The sequence below is a fragment of the Chlamydotis macqueenii genome, chromosome 1 (genome assembly GCF_036417535.1).
Source record: "Chlamydotis macqueenii isolate bChlMac1 chromosome 1, bChlMac1.mat, whole genome shotgun sequence".
NCBI classification, from domain to species: Eukaryota; Metazoa; Chordata; class Aves; order Otidiformes; family Otididae; genus Chlamydotis; species Chlamydotis macqueenii.
In genome coordinates, this window is record NC_141556.1 from 158,340,001 (window position 1) to 158,359,019 (window position 19,019).

The following is a 19,019-nucleotide window of genomic DNA, read 5'->3' on the forward strand; positions in this document are numbered from 1 at the left end:
TGTAAGAGTTCCCTTGAGGTTAGAAGAACCAATAAATTAACTCTTACCATATGTTTGGCTCCTTTTGGCAAAATTCAGTAAAAAAACACTGCCAAACCTCTTTTGGCCGGTAATAATATTTGGTAGCTTATAGTACAACTTGGGGGAAAAAATGAGCTGGACAGAAAGTTTGGAAATTAATAGAAGAAACTGCATTTTTATCTTTGTATAGTTAGCTATATGCCATTGAAAGGAAAATTCTAACAAAGTCAACTCCATGGGTCTGATTTACAATAAGCAGCTGTCTCCTCAAAAAGAGACGTATCAAATGCAAATACAAACACTCCAGCTAGTACAGTAATGCAAATATTCTGCATCTGTTTTTTTAAAACAATGCTAGATATGTATGATCTATTTTGCAAACGAGCAGCTTTGTAAAATCAGTATTGCAAAGTGTTAAAATGCATATTATTAGTGCTTTCATTACAGGGGTTTCATTTCCTTATAAATGAGCAAAGTCTGGGTTTATTTGCAACGCTGCGTTCTTAAGTTTCACTTATGTTAAAATTAAATATTTTATACCTATATAATTGAAAATAGAACATGGCAGATAAAAAGTCTCTAACACTATATCTCTAATTATAGACATAGGATATGAAATTCTGGGTATTTTAAGGACATCTAAACAGCTGGGGGTAAACCTAGCTGATCCTGTTCCTTTACCAAGACAAGCAGGACTTACTCTGTAAGGTCACAGTTATATGAAATCAATGTCATCATCTATAATAACATATTCTAAATTAATTATTATTCTCATTTCCAATAAAATGAATATAGGTTGTTGTTCATGCCATGATGTACGTACAGGAAAAATAGATACTTAAAAATTCCATCTTTCTTTAATCAATTGCATCATCCCATTAAATTCTAATTTTTATGTATATAAATCACTTGCTATTCAGCTTACGGGTCCACGCACACATTTGGGAAGCAGTTTGAAACAGGTTGACAGGTACAGGCCAGACATTTCACTTCTTAAAGTCATGTTATTGCATGATTAATCCTCTATTTGCATTAATTTGATTACAAGCACTTACAGGTAAAAGTAATCCTAAAGTGTAGGTCCAGAGATTATAATATAAGCTTCTGAAAGGTTTTTCCATAAGAAAAATATTTTTGCTATTCTATGGATGCTTGCCTCACTCAGCCATTTGGGATTTTATTAATAATCTTCTCATTACTGTATCCATCTTCTGATTTCTTATTTTTTATTTTAAGTAAGGCAATTTCTGTGAAGACTTGACACTGAAATCAGAGACTTCATTACCCTGCAAAATACATCCCCAGTTCAAAGTATTTAAGAGGGTTAAACAAAATGCAAACATTTAATGCAACGTTAAGCATGTGAAATAAAAACTTGATTGCCTAAAGAAAGCATGCTATGCTGTTACCCTGGTGACAGGTTAAAAAAGGATTGTGAGCTGAATGGCTGTATGATATGAAATTAAAATGTTTCACATTGAACAATCCAAAATGAATTGGGAAAGGTTAGAGCAGAGGAGAGAGAAATCAATTCTCCAATGGCAATGGTGAATGGAAGTGAAGTCTGAATAGGATTTGCCAGTGGGGTGCAACAGCTGCCAAATATCCTGCAGCCAAAGAATTACAATAATACTGATGAAGTGTGCAAGAGCTTTTGGAATCATTGCAGGGAACAGAGAAATACTCCTACAATAATGAGGCCATTCTGTGTCCCATCCCACTTTTGCAGTTGAATCAAAGGAAAAAGAAACGGTTGAAAATTGTAATACTCAATAACAAAGGTATAAATGAATTATCTATCCCTTCAATCAATATCTTATATTTAACTACAGCCTTTGTGAACCATGAATGAAGCAAGCATGCTACAGAATGGACAAATCAAGACACATACATGTAGAAGTATGCAGACAATATGGAATGAGACACTTTTTTTCTTCCCATAGATTTTGTTGACAACGTTTCTAAAGCAACAGCATCCAGCATAAGCTATACTCTACACAAACAAACAGCAGGACACAACCAGTGCCTCAAGGAACTTCACAAGGTAAGGTCCTGATGTTCATGCTTATCTTTTTCATGTTAATTACGCTAAGAAAGAAATATCGGTAAAACTTCTCACATGAATGCAGTTACACATGTGTTTACTGAGCTTAGAGTTCCCGAAAGTCAAGAAAAACTTCACCCTTCCATAGAAACTCCAACACCAACACAACTTCATTTTTGGCCTTCAAAACTCCAAATAAAATGTACAGATGGAGAGGAAAAACTATGCTAAAAAACAGCTGTAAAATGACCAGAGAACACGTGGAGATTAGCACACACCTTGTTAGTTCTATGGTTTCATGCATACACTTTTTACACATAGACAAATATTAAAGAGCAGGTTTAGGAGGTGTAAAGCTGCATGAGAGGAAAGAATTGTTGGGCTTATAAAAGAGATCAAAGTAAAGGAAAGAGAGAGGGGTCTTGTGGTAAAGAGAAGATCTTGCAGAAAAAGAGGTCACAAGCAAAGCACAGATGAGAAAAGGGCCAGATCCACAACTAAAAAGGGCCAGGAATATGGCAGCACAACAGAAAACATTCACATGTGTATACTATGTAAATTCAAGTTTCAACATTGAGTCACCAGTAGCTACAGAAGCTATCAACCTCTTACAGCAGCTGCTGTAATCCCAGCAGACATGATCAAAACAAAAAATAAACACAGGGACTTAGCCAGGTCCATTTACTTCAGTGAACAGCTTTCCCACCAGCAATCACCTCAGCAAGACGAACACCACTGCTCTGGTGATCTTCCCAAGAGATGCTCAGCAAGGTTCAAATTTTTCATAATTATTATCTTCATAATGATTTCATAACGGCTATCAACTCTAAAGATTGAGCAAGTGTGGATTCCTGAGTGTCCAGGACACCTTTTTCCCTAAAAATGACATAGGGATGACAGGCTATGAGAACTTCCTGTAACTGACCGTTCTGTTTCTGGAATATACGTTCATGAATCATATGAAATGATGGCTCTGCTTTCAAACGACTATATAAATACCTTATATTACTTACGTTATCAATTCTGATTCCATTTATTTAATCAAATCATAGAAAAAAGATTATATGTAAATTCTGTAGAAACAGTCATAAATGCTACCTTGGAATGTCCCATTTCAGCTTTTCTATTTTACATAAAAGCTCACTTCCACTGGCCAAAAATACCTGTTTCATTTATTTGCATCTACTTGTTTGTCTCTAGCACGCATAATCCTCTTTCTGTAATAAGCAGCTGAACAATGTAGAAGGGTAAATAATACCAGATTTTCAAAACAGCTAGAATATTATATAGGACAGTTGGTTTAGCAATGATTAAGCAAGATTACAAAAAGAAAAAAAAAATTAAGTAATCATTTATGAGAGGTCAAAAGAACAACATTAAGTAACATTCTAAAGAGACAAGAGGGTTGTCACAAGCAGAAGAGCCCATTACAAACAAGGACATCACAAGAAAAAAAAAAGAGAATAGAGTCTTAATACCTTGCTAGTCTATGGGGAAAGAAAAAAACACAGTGGAATAATGGTCTGAAGCTGCACTAGTTACATAAACATAGCGAGGACTTTCAAAGGCGCAACAGTAAATCATGAAAAGAACGCTTGACTTGTTGACCGGAGGACAGAACAGTAAGGATAAGACAGCGTTATTTTCATGAGCTAAGGACGACTGCATAACTCCAAAGCAAGGGAATGAAGAAAGCCACAAGTGGGCTGGACCTCGTCATCCTTACCAAAAGAAAACAATGTGTTTTATCTTTATATCACACTAGAGGGTATTTGTAGGGTAATGCAAAGTACAAATATTTAGCTGTACTTGCAATAACTGTTGATGTTATTACTGTGGTTTGGGGCTGGGGGGAGGGGAGCAGTGTGGAATAAAAATCATTAATGCAATTGATTCAATTCAGCAGTGCCTGTGACTGTGCTGCAAGCAAGAACTCTCCTTTTTTCCAAGCAGCCAGTTCAGATGACTCCAGCGAATTTTCCCGACATCATCTTCCTTCTTCTTAAAATTAATGTAACATAACCTTATTTTGTGCTGCTCCAGCAGTGCAGGAGCACCAGAAAGCTCTCCTATTGGGCAAGCTGACCATCCTTCCATATGGGGAAGCCCTAGGCTGGCAAAAAGCTGGCTCTGTCCCAGATTCCAGCCGGGTAATAGGTGTAGGCTATGTGAAAGCAAGCATGCCTGAGAGGTGCGGGGCTCCACCGCTCCCTGAGCAGTTCCCTCACTGCCCTAACCATGCAATGGCAAGGCAAAGCAGGCATCCGAACCATCATTCCGAAGCGTAGCTGAGGATTTACGTCAATACATCTGTACCGAACCAACCTAGACACAAACCTACAATAACTCATTAAATAAAAAGCTAAAACATATCAATTTCTGTTCTTGTAGCTCACCAGTTGTGTTATGTCCACTGCAGTGGAGTCCTGGATTTTCAGAATTTTAAAACATAAAAAAATTCAGCCCAGTTATTTCAGAACATGACAAAAACTTGCTTGTATTTTATCTGTAATTTCTCACTATACACTTACCCTTCCTGTGAAAGTATTATTTTATACTTAGAAAGCATCATCCATTTTAGATCTCAAAGTACTTTATACATGTTAATAAATAAATATTTACAAAACTTTAATAATGTAGTAAAGTATTAAGGTCATTTTTGGTTTTTTGTAACCTGAGGCCCAATCCAACTGACTTCTCTAAGGTCCCACAAGAACAGTTAGGAGTTGAACTCAAGACTCCCTAATCCCAGTCTTCTATATTAAAAACACAAAAGCAAGAAAAACCTTTGGGGTTTTTTGCTAGCAATATAAAACATTTTCCACTGCATTACCATCTTTTTTGCATGTAGTGTCAGGTAATACGGTCAGGCAGCCTCACTGTTTTTTTCCAAGTCATAAATGATGAAAGCGTAAAACCCATAGAAAAATTAGGAAAATACACTTAGCAGCCAACACAAGCAACACATAGGAAGTGCTGCAGGCAATTGGGTTTAGAAGTACAAACATCACATTAGTAGACCCATGAGATAGCATGATGTAGCCACACCTGGAGAGTCACTCTCCTATTCCCCTCCCAACCCACTAAAGAAAACAAGTTTGAAGCCAAAATGTGAAGATTCAACTGTACAACATCATTTTTGGTCTCAAAGGCTAACTACATCAAACAGACAAAATAAGCTGGATTGACTTCAGCCAAAATATGTTTCCACTTGAAACAAGATCGAGGTCTGTCTAGAAGACCTTGGGATTTTACTAGATGCTGTAAATCTGTTCAGCAGCTGTGGGTGGCACCAGTTTCACAATAAACTGGACTATGGAATAAGTAGGAAAAGTCCTAGGTAAAATAACTGAAAGCTGAACAATGAAACAATCATCAATCATTAATGGCCCTTTCCTGTAGGAAACCTGTGCCCCTATTATCTGGATATCACAGAGAAATATTCATATTATTATCTAGCTCACAAAATACCAAGCATTTTTGTTAGCTAATTATTTTCTTTAAAAAAAAATGCCCCACAACACACAACAATCTTTTCCTCAAGAAAACTGGTTAAATAACAACCAGTTAAATTAAAAAAAAAAATACAACCCCAGAAAATGCCCTCAGTATTAGATGGCATAACAAAAGTAGATGTCTATATTCCTGTAACTCTGAGCATCCACAGCTGTTCTAGCTAAAGGTTGGCAAATTAATCCTAGAAGACTGTTGGTGAGGCCAGGGGCATATAACAATGTAGACAGTGGAAACTCACCTGTGGGTGATCCACTCAAATAATAAATAACACGATTTATTCTAACACAGGAAAGGCAAACGGGCCTTCATCTTGTGGCCTGTATTAACCTCAATGCCACACAAACTACTGCAACAAAGAATCCCACTACAGGGGATGGAGAAGGAGTCTGGAGATGGATGGTGAAGGGTCTGGAGAACAGGTCTTACGAGAAGCAGCTGAGGGAACTTCAGGATCGTTTAATCTGGAGAAGAGGAGGCTGAGAGGAGATCTTATCCCTCTCTACAACTACCTGAAAAGGGGTTGTAGTGAGGTGGGTGTTGGTCTCTTTTCCCATGTAACTAGCAATAAGACGAGAAAAAATGGCCTCAAGTTGCAGCAGTGGAGGTTTAGATTGGATATTAGGAAAAATTTCTTTACTGAAAGAGCGATCAGTCACTGAACAGGCTGCCCAGGGACGTGGTGGAGTCTCCATCCCTAAAGGTGTTAAAAAAATGTGTAGACATGGCAATTCGGAACGTGGTTTAGTAGGCATTGTAGTGTTGGGTTGACGGTTGGACTTGATGATCTCAGAGGTCTTTTCCAACTGTAATGATTCTATTCTATTCTATAGAGGTCACATCTAATTGAAACTAGCTGAAGAAAGTTGAGTGTTTGAGCCTAATGAGGCAATAGCTCACTGATCAGAGCACGTTCCAGCAAGAACCAAAAAGCTGATGATTCAGTCACCTAGGGGATTGCAAAATACCTATATTTCAGTCATATCCCTGCAAGTATCATTGACTGTACAGGAGAACTCCCCTCATGAGGCTGCTACTAGTCTGATCTGTGGCACAAAGCTAAGCCCCACTTTTGCAACCCTTTTACAAGCCATCCTCCGCTCATCTCTTACTCCTCACTACACATTCCCACTCTTCCAGCTCTTTCAGAATAATTTCACGTCATGAGTACTGAACCTGGTTCTGTCAAAATGATCTAAAGCGTTACTAACTGTTTCTAGGCTAATATGGGTCATTTTAGCAGAACCAGAGTAGAAAGCAACTACACACAAAATCATGCCTGCATATCTGGAGGAGGAAGAGGGAAAAGGCAGAGACCAAGGGACGAGCAGGCTGGGATAACAATTCCTTAATCTGGCTCAGCTCCATTTCATCTGATCACAGTCTCAGTAGCACTACTAGTGAAAGGTGGAGTTTCTGTGAAGACTTCCAAGCATGGTTGGTTCTATCTATCTGGCTAGAATAACAGCCCTGAGCTTGGGCTGAATAATCATGGGGGGGAAAAAAGGGAACTTTAAATATCCTGCAGTTGTGAAAAGAATGCATATTATACATATGGCTCCCAAAAGGAAAAAGAAAACAAACCAAAACCTAAGATAAGCATATAATTCAAGTTCAGGAAAAAAAAAAAAAAACAAGTCTATTTGGCAGCTGTGACAAGTTTAGAAGAAATAATGCATGGTTTCAAAATACTACTTTTTAATGCAATTCCTCACACAACAATTCCTCATTGGCTTTCAGTGCATGCAAAAGGAAAAAATGCTGTCAACATAAATAGTGCCAGAGAGCTGAAATTTCGAAGATGACTATCAACATGGCAGTGCAGTTTTCCAAAACATTAGGAGAACATTACGGATCAACTCTGGAATATGCAGTCTAACCCACTTACATCCTCCAACATGGATTTAAAATTCACACAGACTCCAAACGCCCGATTCTGCCACAGTGAACTGCATTCAGGATTACAACTGGCCTTTTTGACATGTTGCCAGTAGCCCAGGGTCCCATTCTGCACTTTTTATTTACTAATATTTTTCAAACAGATTGCAGTCATGTCACTAAAGATGTGCTTTCTATGGCCACAAACCTGCTCCCTGAAAAGTACCCACGATGTGGAACACCCTCGAAACCAAGTCAGCTGCAGTTTGGGTAAGTTAAGGAGATGCTGTGAGGGATACTTGATGGGACTGCAGTAACTTCTATGCTCCACAGTCCTCAGTCCCCTCTAGAGGGAGTCCACTAGCTGCTCTGAGGAGTGGAGAAACCGTCTAGGATACTGCACAATTTTTGGCCTCATTCTGCCTGTTTCTTTGACATTTCCTCTGAAGAAGCTGCATGATTTTGGGGAGGGTTATCATTACCTGGTTTAGATTTCTTCAGAAGTTAAGATACTAGTAAGCCTTTTGCATTAACCTCGTCCCTATTTGGCCTCATGCAGCATTACTATCACTAAGACAAGTGGATCTAACAACATATGTGGATTGAAACGATGACACATTCAATAAGAACCATACTCAGATGCCACTTTGAGAAAATTTTAAGGCTCAGCTTCTGAAGGATTCATTCCAGAGCTGCATATGCCACAACAGATAGAAAAGACTATCCTTTGAAAGCTGAGCTGAACGTAAGTACAACCCATCACGGCAAAAGAAGGTGATCTTCCCTGTACTGGAAAGATTTGTTAGCTCCACCATTTACAATCTGAGAAATCGGATGTTAATCTAGTCTTACCAAGCACAAACTTCATATGGTCAGATTCTGCGGCCTTCTCTACTCATGCTAGAATAGAGGGAGTTAGGTTAGAAGGACTCAAAAAATAAGCTGCCTTTTTTTTTTTTTTTCCCAAAGCAGGAGTGTATTTGTCTCCCTGATGCAGCACAAAAAGAGATGAAAGACCATGCCCAACTGCTCAATGCAATACTTGACATCTCTGTTAAAACAGTTGTATACATCCTTTTTTTATTGAGATACACAGATACCTAGTACTGAAAAAAAATACCTGCAATAGAAAGAAAACATTAAAAGCTTCTTCAACAATTGGAGTCCTTTTCTTTCCTTATAAGCAACTGAGAATATTTTACAGGCCAGAGAAAGAAAAAACCAAACTTAAATCAGGGCAGTGAATGCAACAGCGGTTTGAGAATCACTACTTAAATCAACAATTCCTATCTTTACTCTATGTACAGAGCAATCCATTACTTCTCTATAGCAGTACCAGACTACTAAACTTCCTATGCTGGCCAATAAAAACTACAATCAAGGCTCCTCCTCATTTTCCCTCATTCATATTTTATTTAGAGAACAGTGGCCTTAGAGAGTCTGTTCTTCTCCTCATGCCATTTGCTATGAAGGATAAAATTTGTGGAAGGAAATAAAAAGATGCTTTACTTTCCCATATAGGTGCATCAGGCAAGAAATTACCTAGCCCTACATATGCTACATATTACAAAGCTGTTATGCTTGCTCTAAGTGTCTCTCTTTTTTTTTTCTTTTTTTTTTTCTGTTGGTTTTTTTAACACCATATGGTACTATTTATCTTTGTGGGTACAAATAAAAATAAAGACTTCTTGAAACCACATTTGATTTATTCCTGACCACTGTAAAATCAGTAATAGAATACACTGTCAAACCACTGGCATGGAATGTGAATAATGTCTGTCCTGCATTCTGACTTCCCTCTTTCTCACACAAACACACACAAAACTACATTAAAGAATGCGGGGCAAGAAGAAAAAGTCATGCTGAAGTTAGAATTCACCGTATGCAGCTGTTGCAACAGCTACCAACTACCAACTACCCAAGTAAGGTTCACAAATTCAGTTGTTCTAATAGAAGGTCTCAAGGCATTGACAGTGATGGGCCAGAGGACAACGAAAGCTAGAAACATCCTAGAGGAAAAAAGGATACTGTGCCAAAAAGTCAAAGAAGGGAATTAGTATTTTGATACAAGGTACTGCAATGGCTTGCCAGTTAACAGGACTACGCAGGTTACTAGCAGCTGCTGTCCAAAAAATGCAGGAGTAGGGGAACAAAAGCGCCAAAAAAAAACATAGTTAAAGCAAGGTGCTGACTCTTCCAGCATTTACCAGTCAGAAAGTGTTTTCAGAATCAGACCCTAAACTATTAAGGCTCATCAACAAGGTAACAAATTACTCATGAATCTACAATATTTTGAAGCTCTGTAGCTGAATATTTGTATTATCTTAAAGTGCTTAGATCGCTTCAAATGGACACATGGGAAATTTGTGATGCTCAATTTGTGGTTAGTTACTAATGCAGCAACATTTTGCATTAATGAAACTCCTGATGTGCATTAATTACTGTACTGGCTTGTAACACATTTTTGTGCCTATTAGTTTGCTAATATGTAGAATAAAAATAATCATGTGTGACTTGTGTGAGTAGGGAAATGTAAGCCGCAGCTCATTTGAATTTAGAAAAAACAGACTACATTAAGAAACCATGCAGTTTCTCACCAGCATCTCTCATGCATAAGACGATGCCATTAACAAAACGCATCAGCACATCTGAGTTCCTAGAAATGAACTTACCTTGGAGTCCCTAGAAATTGCTGTGATCTCAGTTGTTCAGCCACATATAAAGATGCTGCTGTTGCCAGTAGTTCTCTTCTTTCAAGATCTGTCAACTTGTGTCCTAGTTTTCAAAAAGCAGTTAAAAAAAATTAGATACCAGAGACAAAGACAGACACAAAAAGCAACAACTACCAGTGAAGATGCTGTTCAGCCCTTAAACATGAAATGTACTTTTTTTCCCCTAAATTAAGATGAGGCTCAGCATAGCAGACGCTCTGAGTTTCAGAGTTTAAATCGCATGTTTTCATACAGATCAGCCCTACTGCCTAACACTAGTATCTCTGTTAAAACAATTTGACAACTGAAAAAAAAAAAAAAAAAACCTGAACGATGCTGCAGCATCTTGTTTTCGTTACTGAAATGTCACTGGTTGACATATTGTGCCTCATGCTGGTAAGGAATCCATCTGTACATTAGAACTTACTTATTAGAACATACAGCATTCTTTCTCAGTACTTTACCTGACAAAGGTTACAGATCTTCCAGGCAAAAGGGATAACACAACAGTATAAACTCCAGAAATAAATGAGGATAAAACTACTTGTCAGACCTGGGTCATTTAGTGCCATTTGTGTAATCATCAGTTTGGGACTAACGGAGTCAAAGTTATGTTTGGCACTTCATAAGCAGAAAATGGGTCCAAGTAGCCTACAATCTGAAGGCAGGCAAGCTAATAAAGGTTCGGACAAAAAGGTGGAAACCAGGATGATTGGCAGCAAGTTTTCTCCCAATTTGGTCTTGTTCCAGAAAGTGAAGTTAATTAGAAATTCAATTGTCCATTCAGCAGGCTAAAAGACACCACACTGTAACAAAACTTTGCCTGTCAGAACCTTTAGGTCAGAAACCACTCAACACAGATTTAGTATGAGAGGCTGGCAAATAGGTGGCCAAGACTGGCATCACCAGAGAAGCAGAATAGTCAAAACTGAAGTGAGAGGGAGCAAAAGGACAAGTAAAGGAGTTGGTCCATAAGGCAGTGGTGGGAAGTCAAAGCTGATGTAGAAAAGGACAAGAAGTGCAAAGATGAATTGTCATGGGGAAAAAGAGCCAAACTTTATCCTTAGGAGAGATATTTCGCACAGATGAAAGCAGGGGTGTTTCAAAAGCCTGAGGAGAGGAAAAGGCAATAAATAAAGTAAAAATAAATAAATAAATAAAGGTAAGACTGAAAGATTTAGCTGAACGCAGTCACAACAGAGTTCTCAAAGTGCTTTATGCAGCTGCTGTCTGCATCAGCAGACCTTCATGGGTACATATCACAGCAAATGCCATCACCCACGGCTAGGAGAGACTCGTATGAAGGGATGGGGGAAGAGGTGGGGAAGGGGTTCAGAAGGCTGCATCTCCCTGAGCAACTCTGGTAAGTGGGGCATGTTTGCTTCCAGTCCTGCAGCAGAGAAACCCACAGTTCCCTTCTACACCTCCACTTTCGCATTGTCTCAGCACTACTGCCTGTAATGTCAACTCCCATTCCCCAGTACTGGTCACTAGCAAGAGACAATTTTTATCAGTAGCATAAAATAAGCCTAGCATGGTCCTAAGGAAAAGCCAGAATTGAGACCTCTGAAAAGGACTGGAGCAGACTTTACAGTAACAAGTGCACAATTTCAAAACAGGATGTCTTCTGCATAGGATACATCCTTCCACTGGGCACATTAAAAATGGATGGGTAAAGAGGCTGCTTAGAGTCCACCTCAGCAAGGCAACCACGCCACAGTGATGGAAACACACTCATTACAGTTCCAGCTAAGAGTACAAAGGAGCTGTCATGGGCAAAAAATGTAAATTTAAAAATAACAAAAGCCAGCAAATCTGCATCAATTTATTTTTAATTTAGTCCATATTAACATATTCTGGCTAAAGATTACTGCAAGTTCCTTCACTCAGTGTTTATTATTTTTATCTGCCTTGAAATGGAAACTGTCTTTACTTTTACAAATGTATGCAGAAATACTAATGTTGAAAGGCTGAGGAACTGTCTTGAGAAACAAACTCGATCTTTCCTTTGCCAGTTACTAGAAAAATTGATTGCAAAGTGAAAGTAAAAAAAAAGGCTGAACTTTTGTACTTTTTGTGTATATATACAAACACATATGCATGTGTATATAAGTCTTACATAATTATACAATGCAGTAACATCAACTATCTGTCTCTGAAATGTGCCAGTTTTCCAGCTGTTTACACACAACGAAGAAGCGCTGAGATCATTTTTCCAAAACGCTGTATCTCAATTTGATAATTTGTTTACACGTCTCAGCTAAAGATACATCAGGAAATCTATCCTAAAACCTCTGCTTTTCAGTCACCCTGCCTAACACCCATGACAAGTCTGTGTGACCAAAACTGCACGTGTTCCCACCTGCTCCAACACACACTAGTAGTATCAACTCATAGAAAAGAACAAGGTAAAACTAGAAAGATCCAAATTTGAAGGTTTTATTGCATGACCTTCATCTTGGATGAAATCAATAACTGCTTTTGCACTTGCTGTGCTGCAAAAGCGATTTTCTCCCCATATCTTCAATAAAAATCAAACTCCAAACAGTGAACAAAGGTCAATAACTTGAAACAGGTTAACAACCAATCAGGAGTTACATTCACCTCTTAATTAGCACAAACATGAAAAAAATGTTTATTCGCTTTCTCTGTTTGTCACTATTTGCATCAGTTGTGGAACAGATATGGCAAGCAGAAAACCAGTCAGGGCTGTAGTATCAAGTGTGGGCAACTTGCACTTATTTCCCTAAGTCTGGGAGACAATATGAACTGTTAACAAGAGCATACCAAAATTAAATTTTGGTCTTTGGCAATAAAGATACCATCCTACCACATAATGTCCTAAGCATAACTTTGGAGGCATACCTCAGAAGCTTGAATAAAGGCTGCTTCCTAAGACTAGCGATGTACCTTTATTATACAAGCCAGGCTGCTGTCAGTACTGCCTTAGTTCTCTGAACTCCAGTCCCATTTCCCTCGCCTTCTGCTCTTACTCTGCTGCTACGCTCAGCAGAATTTTGAACAGTTTTCAGGTTAAACTTTCAATTACATTACTAAATCAGGAAATAACACAAATGCGCCAGATAGTGATACCTTTGTTTGACTTCAAGTCTTATTTTACCTTACAAGTCACTCCTCAGGATTTCAATTAGACATCTTGAGGTATAAGTTAATATCCACTATCAATCAGGACTGAACAACACAGCCTTTCATGTTAACCATGCAGAAGATTGATCTGAAAAGTAACAAAGCTACCCCTGGGGCATCTGTCCAAGTGCTGCCTTGATAGGGAGTGAAAGGAGTAAGCACCAAGGGTTCCCCAGCTTCCAGCATGGGAAGTTCTGCCATTGCTCTTCCCTACTCTTATCACTGCAGACTCCGAGGCTGCACAGAGATTTCACCTCCATGGTAAAATGTAAACCAGCTCCCAAATCTCTGCTCAATTGGGGATATACTTCTACATTATCACTATCATCACTGAGCTGAATTATGTAAGGTGAACATAAAACAGGATTAATGGCTATAAAATTAAGTCACAACTGAAGGAGTGGAAGCACTGTTGTTCATATAATTTAAAACTAGACCGCATGCATCTATTACTATTAAATGACAGAACCCTGGTCGGAAGGAAGACAAAGAAAAAAGTATTTCTCTCTCATTTCCCTGATGTTATGATTGCTTAAATCAATATTATCCCAGTATCCCCCAAGCTGAGTCAAAAAGGTTCATGCAATTACTTTACATAACCAACTTCAAATTAAATTACATAAAAGGTCATTTTTCCCATAACAGTCTCATTTGCATTTTGTCCTAGAAATGAGTTTCCTACTATCAATTACAGGAAGGGAAAAAAAGAAAAAAAAAGAAAACAAACAAGCCCTGGTTATGTGCCCGCATCTGTTAATACTTGAAAAGTGACTGTTTTCTGATTGGGAAGAATAAAAATTAAAAGCAAAATACGTAAGATAGAAAGTACAATACATAATTCAGATTCATACCAATGCAGGCAATGTTTATATCATTCCTAGGTTCTGTTTTGGTATGAGTTTTTCCACAAAGGATTTTGAAGTTGACCATCACAGATGCCATGTACACCAAGTAGGCTGAGGCACAGAACAAAGTTGGATGTTATTAGAGATTTTAATTTCTTCTGAAGTCCAGCAGAGCTTTGCTGGTAAAAGTAATGGTCTTTTACCAGGTCATGGCAGAAGACAGACAATACTTGTCTGCGTGTGCAACCACAAGCCATTCAGAATAGTGAAAAAGTACATCTCGGAGAGCTCACGATCCCTTGTAAGATGGATACTACAAGCATACAGAAAGCATACTATTTTGAAATATAATGGGATTAGAGACAGACCAAGGAATGTTTCTTGGCTTCACCTATCAGAAAGAAGAAAGTCAAGTAAGCTACCTATTAAGTCAATTTTTATAACCTCATAGCTTTATAAAATGGAGACAAATATTAGGTTCCAGTGTTAAGAAGACTAATGACATTAGCAGCAAACATCGTCTCTCTTCTAACAGTAACACAATCAGAGGAATCTGCATTCCCTTCACCAACTAATAACAAAAGTCTCCAGATTTAAATTCAAAAGCTGTATCTACAGTCCCAATTCATCTCAGAAGTGTTTTCATTCACAACAGAATCATGGCATGACTGGGGTTGAAGGAACCTTGGGAGGTCTCCAATCTATTCAGTGTACTCCCCCTCCCCACCAAGCAATCTCAACATCCAATTCAGACCAGGTTGCTCAGAGCTTTATGCAGTCAGGTCTTGGAAACCTCCAGTTTATGTGCGCCTCACTGAAGAACCTGGCTCTATCTTCTTGGGAAGCCCCTCAGAGGTATGAGAAGGCTGCCATTAGGTCCACCCTAAGCTTTCTTGTTTCCAGGCTAAACAAGCCTGTCCTCACAGGTCCTTTGTTCCAACTCCACCACAATCCTGGTGGTTCTTCACTAGACTTAATTGAAGTTTACTGACATCTTTCTTGTATGTGTGAGTGGGTTAAAACTGGGCATAGTATTCCAGGGGTGGTTTAATAAGTGTTGGGTAAAGTGGAGTAATCAATCTCTCCAACCCATACAATTATAACGATCACAATGCATCTGAAAGCCTTCACCTCACACACACTCTCTAGAGTCAATACAGTTACAGGAGAGAAAGGTGTTTCCTCTCTCATCCCTTCTGTATTAAAAATCAGTTAACAAAGGATTGTCCATCAGAACATCTGATCTTTCTCTCCACTCAAATGAGGTAAGCGTGCTAGAAGAGGGGTAAGTAAAGGATTCTTTTTGCTTTTTGCCTGTGTTTGGTATGGCTTTTGCAATATTTTTTTGGAAAATGTCCCGCTTCTCATTTGCACAGGATGTCTCTCCCAAAAGACTGACCAAGCATTTGAAACTTAATTTAATAAACAGAAACAGTAGACCATAAAAATAAATAAAAAAAAAAATCTCAGCATTAAAACAGATACCCAGGAAAATCTGTAGGACAGCTCATCTCACAATACTCTACCCAGTAGCATGGGCTACTCCTGCATTCTTGGCAAACGTTTTTATTCTGTGAGAAAAGAGCATGGAGGCCACTCGAAGATGTATTTGTGTCATCTGACCTAACTGGTGTTGCTGCACCCACCCTCAGATCTGCACTCCTCCCAAAACATGCTTGTGTGCTCACAGCAATAACCCACTGCAGCTGACTCACTGCCAGCCAGCATTTTAGCTGTCCATCCCTTGCGCAGACAACAAAAGGACATGACAGCAGCTGCTCTCCCACACTAATCATACTCCAAGCAAGGTTAGCTTCAGCACAGCAAGATTTTAAAATAACTTGCAATAAACAAACTGGTTTTGTTAATGAAAGCTTATTTAAAGAAGGAAAGAAAAAGAGTTAAACCCTAATTATGAAAATTACTAAACATTTTGGTTCTAAATGTAATTTGAAGTGGGCATCACAGGTTAATGGAAAAGCTGCCAAGATATTTCTAATAATTATTTTTTTCTTAACTTACAGTAAAAGCCTTCTAATAAAAGACTTACAATTAAACCCTTGAAAATGAGACTGGAAAACAAAGCATCTCTTATTTACTTATTTTCAGTAAGACTAAAGTTAGTATTTATATTTGAAGAAAAACACAGATAAGAAATGAGCCAGTACTTCATGAAGTCACCAAGAAAGAACACGACTGGCATTACTTACCACCAGTGTAGACCAACAGTGTTAATTGTCTAATTTACAAAAAAAACCATACTGGATTGTGCTCAAGCATTAACATAGCAGGCATCTTCAATTTTTTTTAAGTTTTCCAAATTTAAAACACTTCCAGTATGGATTTCTACTGTGAAAAAGAGTACGCATTTCTAGGTATTTCCAAATCCACTTTGGCTACGCACTGCTCTAATTTTTCAAATTACCCCAGATCTCTTTTTACAGCTACACACCTTTTATAAACAATATTAAGATATATCATGGAATCATTGAATAGTTTGGGTTGGAAGGGACCTTTAAAGGTCATCTAGTCCAACTCCCCTGCAAGAAGCAGGGACATCTCCAACTAGATCAGGTTGCTCAGAGCCCTGTCCAACTTGGCCTTGAACGTTTCCAGGGATGGGGCATCCACCACCTCTCTGGGCAACCTGTGCCAGTGTTCTACCACCCTCATTGTAAAAATATTTCTTCCTTATACCTAGTCTACATCTACCCTCTCCTAGTTTAAAACCATTATGCCTTGTCCTATTGCAACAGGCTCTACTAAAAATTTTGTCCTCATCTTTCTTATAAGCCCCCTTTAAGTACTAGAAGGCATCCCTGAAGCCTTCTCTTCTCCAGGCTGAACAGTCCCAACTCTCTCAGCCTGTCCTCATAGGAGAGGTGCTCCAGCCCTCTGATCACCTTCATGGCCCTCCTCTGGACTCACTCCAACTGGTCCATGGTCTTTCCTGTACTGAGGACCCCAGAGCTGGATGCAGTACTCCAGGTTAGGTCTCACAAGAGCAGAGTAGAAAAGGAGAATCACCTCCCTCGACCTGCTGGCCATGCTTCTCAGGAAGCAGCCCAGGATATGGTTGGCCTGCTGGGCTGTGAGTACACATTGTCGGCTCATGTCCAGCCTTTTATCTACCAGTACCCCCAAGTCCTTCTCCTCAGAGCTGCTCTCAATCCCTTCATCCCCAGTCTGTATTAATACCAGGGGTTACTCCAATCCAGGTGCAGGACCTTGCACTTGGCCTTGTTGAACCTCATGAGGTTCACCACAAGGGCCCACTTCTTGAGCTTGTCAGGTCCCTCAGGATGCCATCCCATCCCTCACATGTGTCAGTATATGAAGCTACTTAATTCTCAAATCCTTCTAGCAAAGTTTACCCTGGGTATTTATATAAAAAGGTTAGTTGAAGTGAGTAGAGAACTTACATCGCTTAAGTTAATTTGACTCTGTTTTTCTTGCTGAGCTTTTACCTGTCATCTGCCCACCACCCTTGCTTGCCTTCAACAGTTCCCATTTGAGTCTTCATATTTGCAGAAACATTTTTCAATGGGTACTTAAAAAACTACCCTCTAATTCAACTCACTGATTTTAAGCCAGAATGGTCTGATCCTGCACAAACTACATCATTTTAAGGGTTCTCAAGTACTTCAGTGAGCTTTGAATCAGTATTTGTGAATAAGTATTCTTGACTTGAGAAAAAAATTTTTTGTAATAATGATATCTGCAGTTTTTTAATCGTTACAAAAAGGCTAATGTATGCTTGCATTTGATACAGAAGGAGAAGAGCAAGACTCTTCATACAGCAGGAACAAAGGCTAGTCATTTCACATGTGCCAGAACTGATTATATACAGGTTAACATTGCAATTTGAAATATTAAAACAAGAATAAAAGAACAAGAGACAAGAGTGCCTTTTATAGTGAAAAATACAGAGCAAGTGATCTCTTTCTGAGTCAGCAAAACCTGTCCCAGCTTCTCAAAAGTGACCAAGGGCCCCAACAGATATACTATCACAAATAAGGATAGAATGGTTTATTTTTTTATTGCTCCCAGTTGTGTGTTGGGTGAGGCTGCCTTTTCACAACATGGTATAAACCTAACATCTGGCATACTCACCTTTCTCCTCCATTCCCTTCTCCCCATTCCTTGCCTGCTACACACTTTGCACATCTGCTGAAGTTCACTAGATTCCTTCATGAGCTAAGTCAACCCAAGAACTCTCAAAAAACTACCTCAACAAAAGCAGCAACAATAAAAAATAATAATAAAAAAAGCAGTTTTGTGGTGTTTTAGGGAACTGAACCCACTCATGAAAATGACAGAAAAGTCCTAGAACCCTCAAAGAGACAGGACATGGGATTCCATATTAAAGTGTCAGGGAAGGGAGACACACCAGCTAATCAGCAGCACTGAGCCTTCGAAGCAGATTACAGTACCCTCAGGTCAATGCTGGATGAAAGCCAGATGAGTTATCTGAAAACTGGTTAAGGACACCCTAGCAAAGAACACAAAGGAACATTTGAGCTGCAACCATCACAAGCTTGCCACACAAGAAGACTAACTCCTGGTGCTAGAGTCTGAGTCCCAGAACAAGCACTAATCCCACCTTAGGACTGTATCACATACAGTCGCCAATTACATCATGATATAAAGCAGCTCTGTGGATGAACATCCTTTGCACCAAACTCACACACTGAATCCTGAGGTAAGAAAAAGCTGTTCTGCTCCTTAATGAGACTAGAAGTTGGCAAGGTGCCAGTCATGTCCAGTGATTGCCAATCTGGCAGTGTTGTCCCTAAAGTGGGATGAGGATTCTGGCACACTGGATTAATGATGAACTGGGGAGAAAGGAATCTCCACGGG

The 19,019-nt window shown here is 39.0% G+C and overlaps 1 protein-coding gene across 2 annotated transcripts in view; it reads right to left on the minus strand.

Annotated features, from left to right (window-relative positions):
• The window catches only part of PCCA (propionyl-CoA carboxylase subunit alpha), a 284,142-nt gene that overhangs the window by 124,041 nt on the left and 141,082 nt on the right, over positions 1 to 19,019 (minus strand). For both annotated transcript variants that reach the window (XM_086770975.1, XM_086770983.1), the window contains one exon: positions 10,129 to 10,231. In XM_086770975.1, coding sequence (XP_086627101.1) covers positions 10,129 to 10,231 — 103 coding nt within the window. The remainder of the gene's footprint in view (positions 1 to 10,128; positions 10,232 to 19,019) is intronic.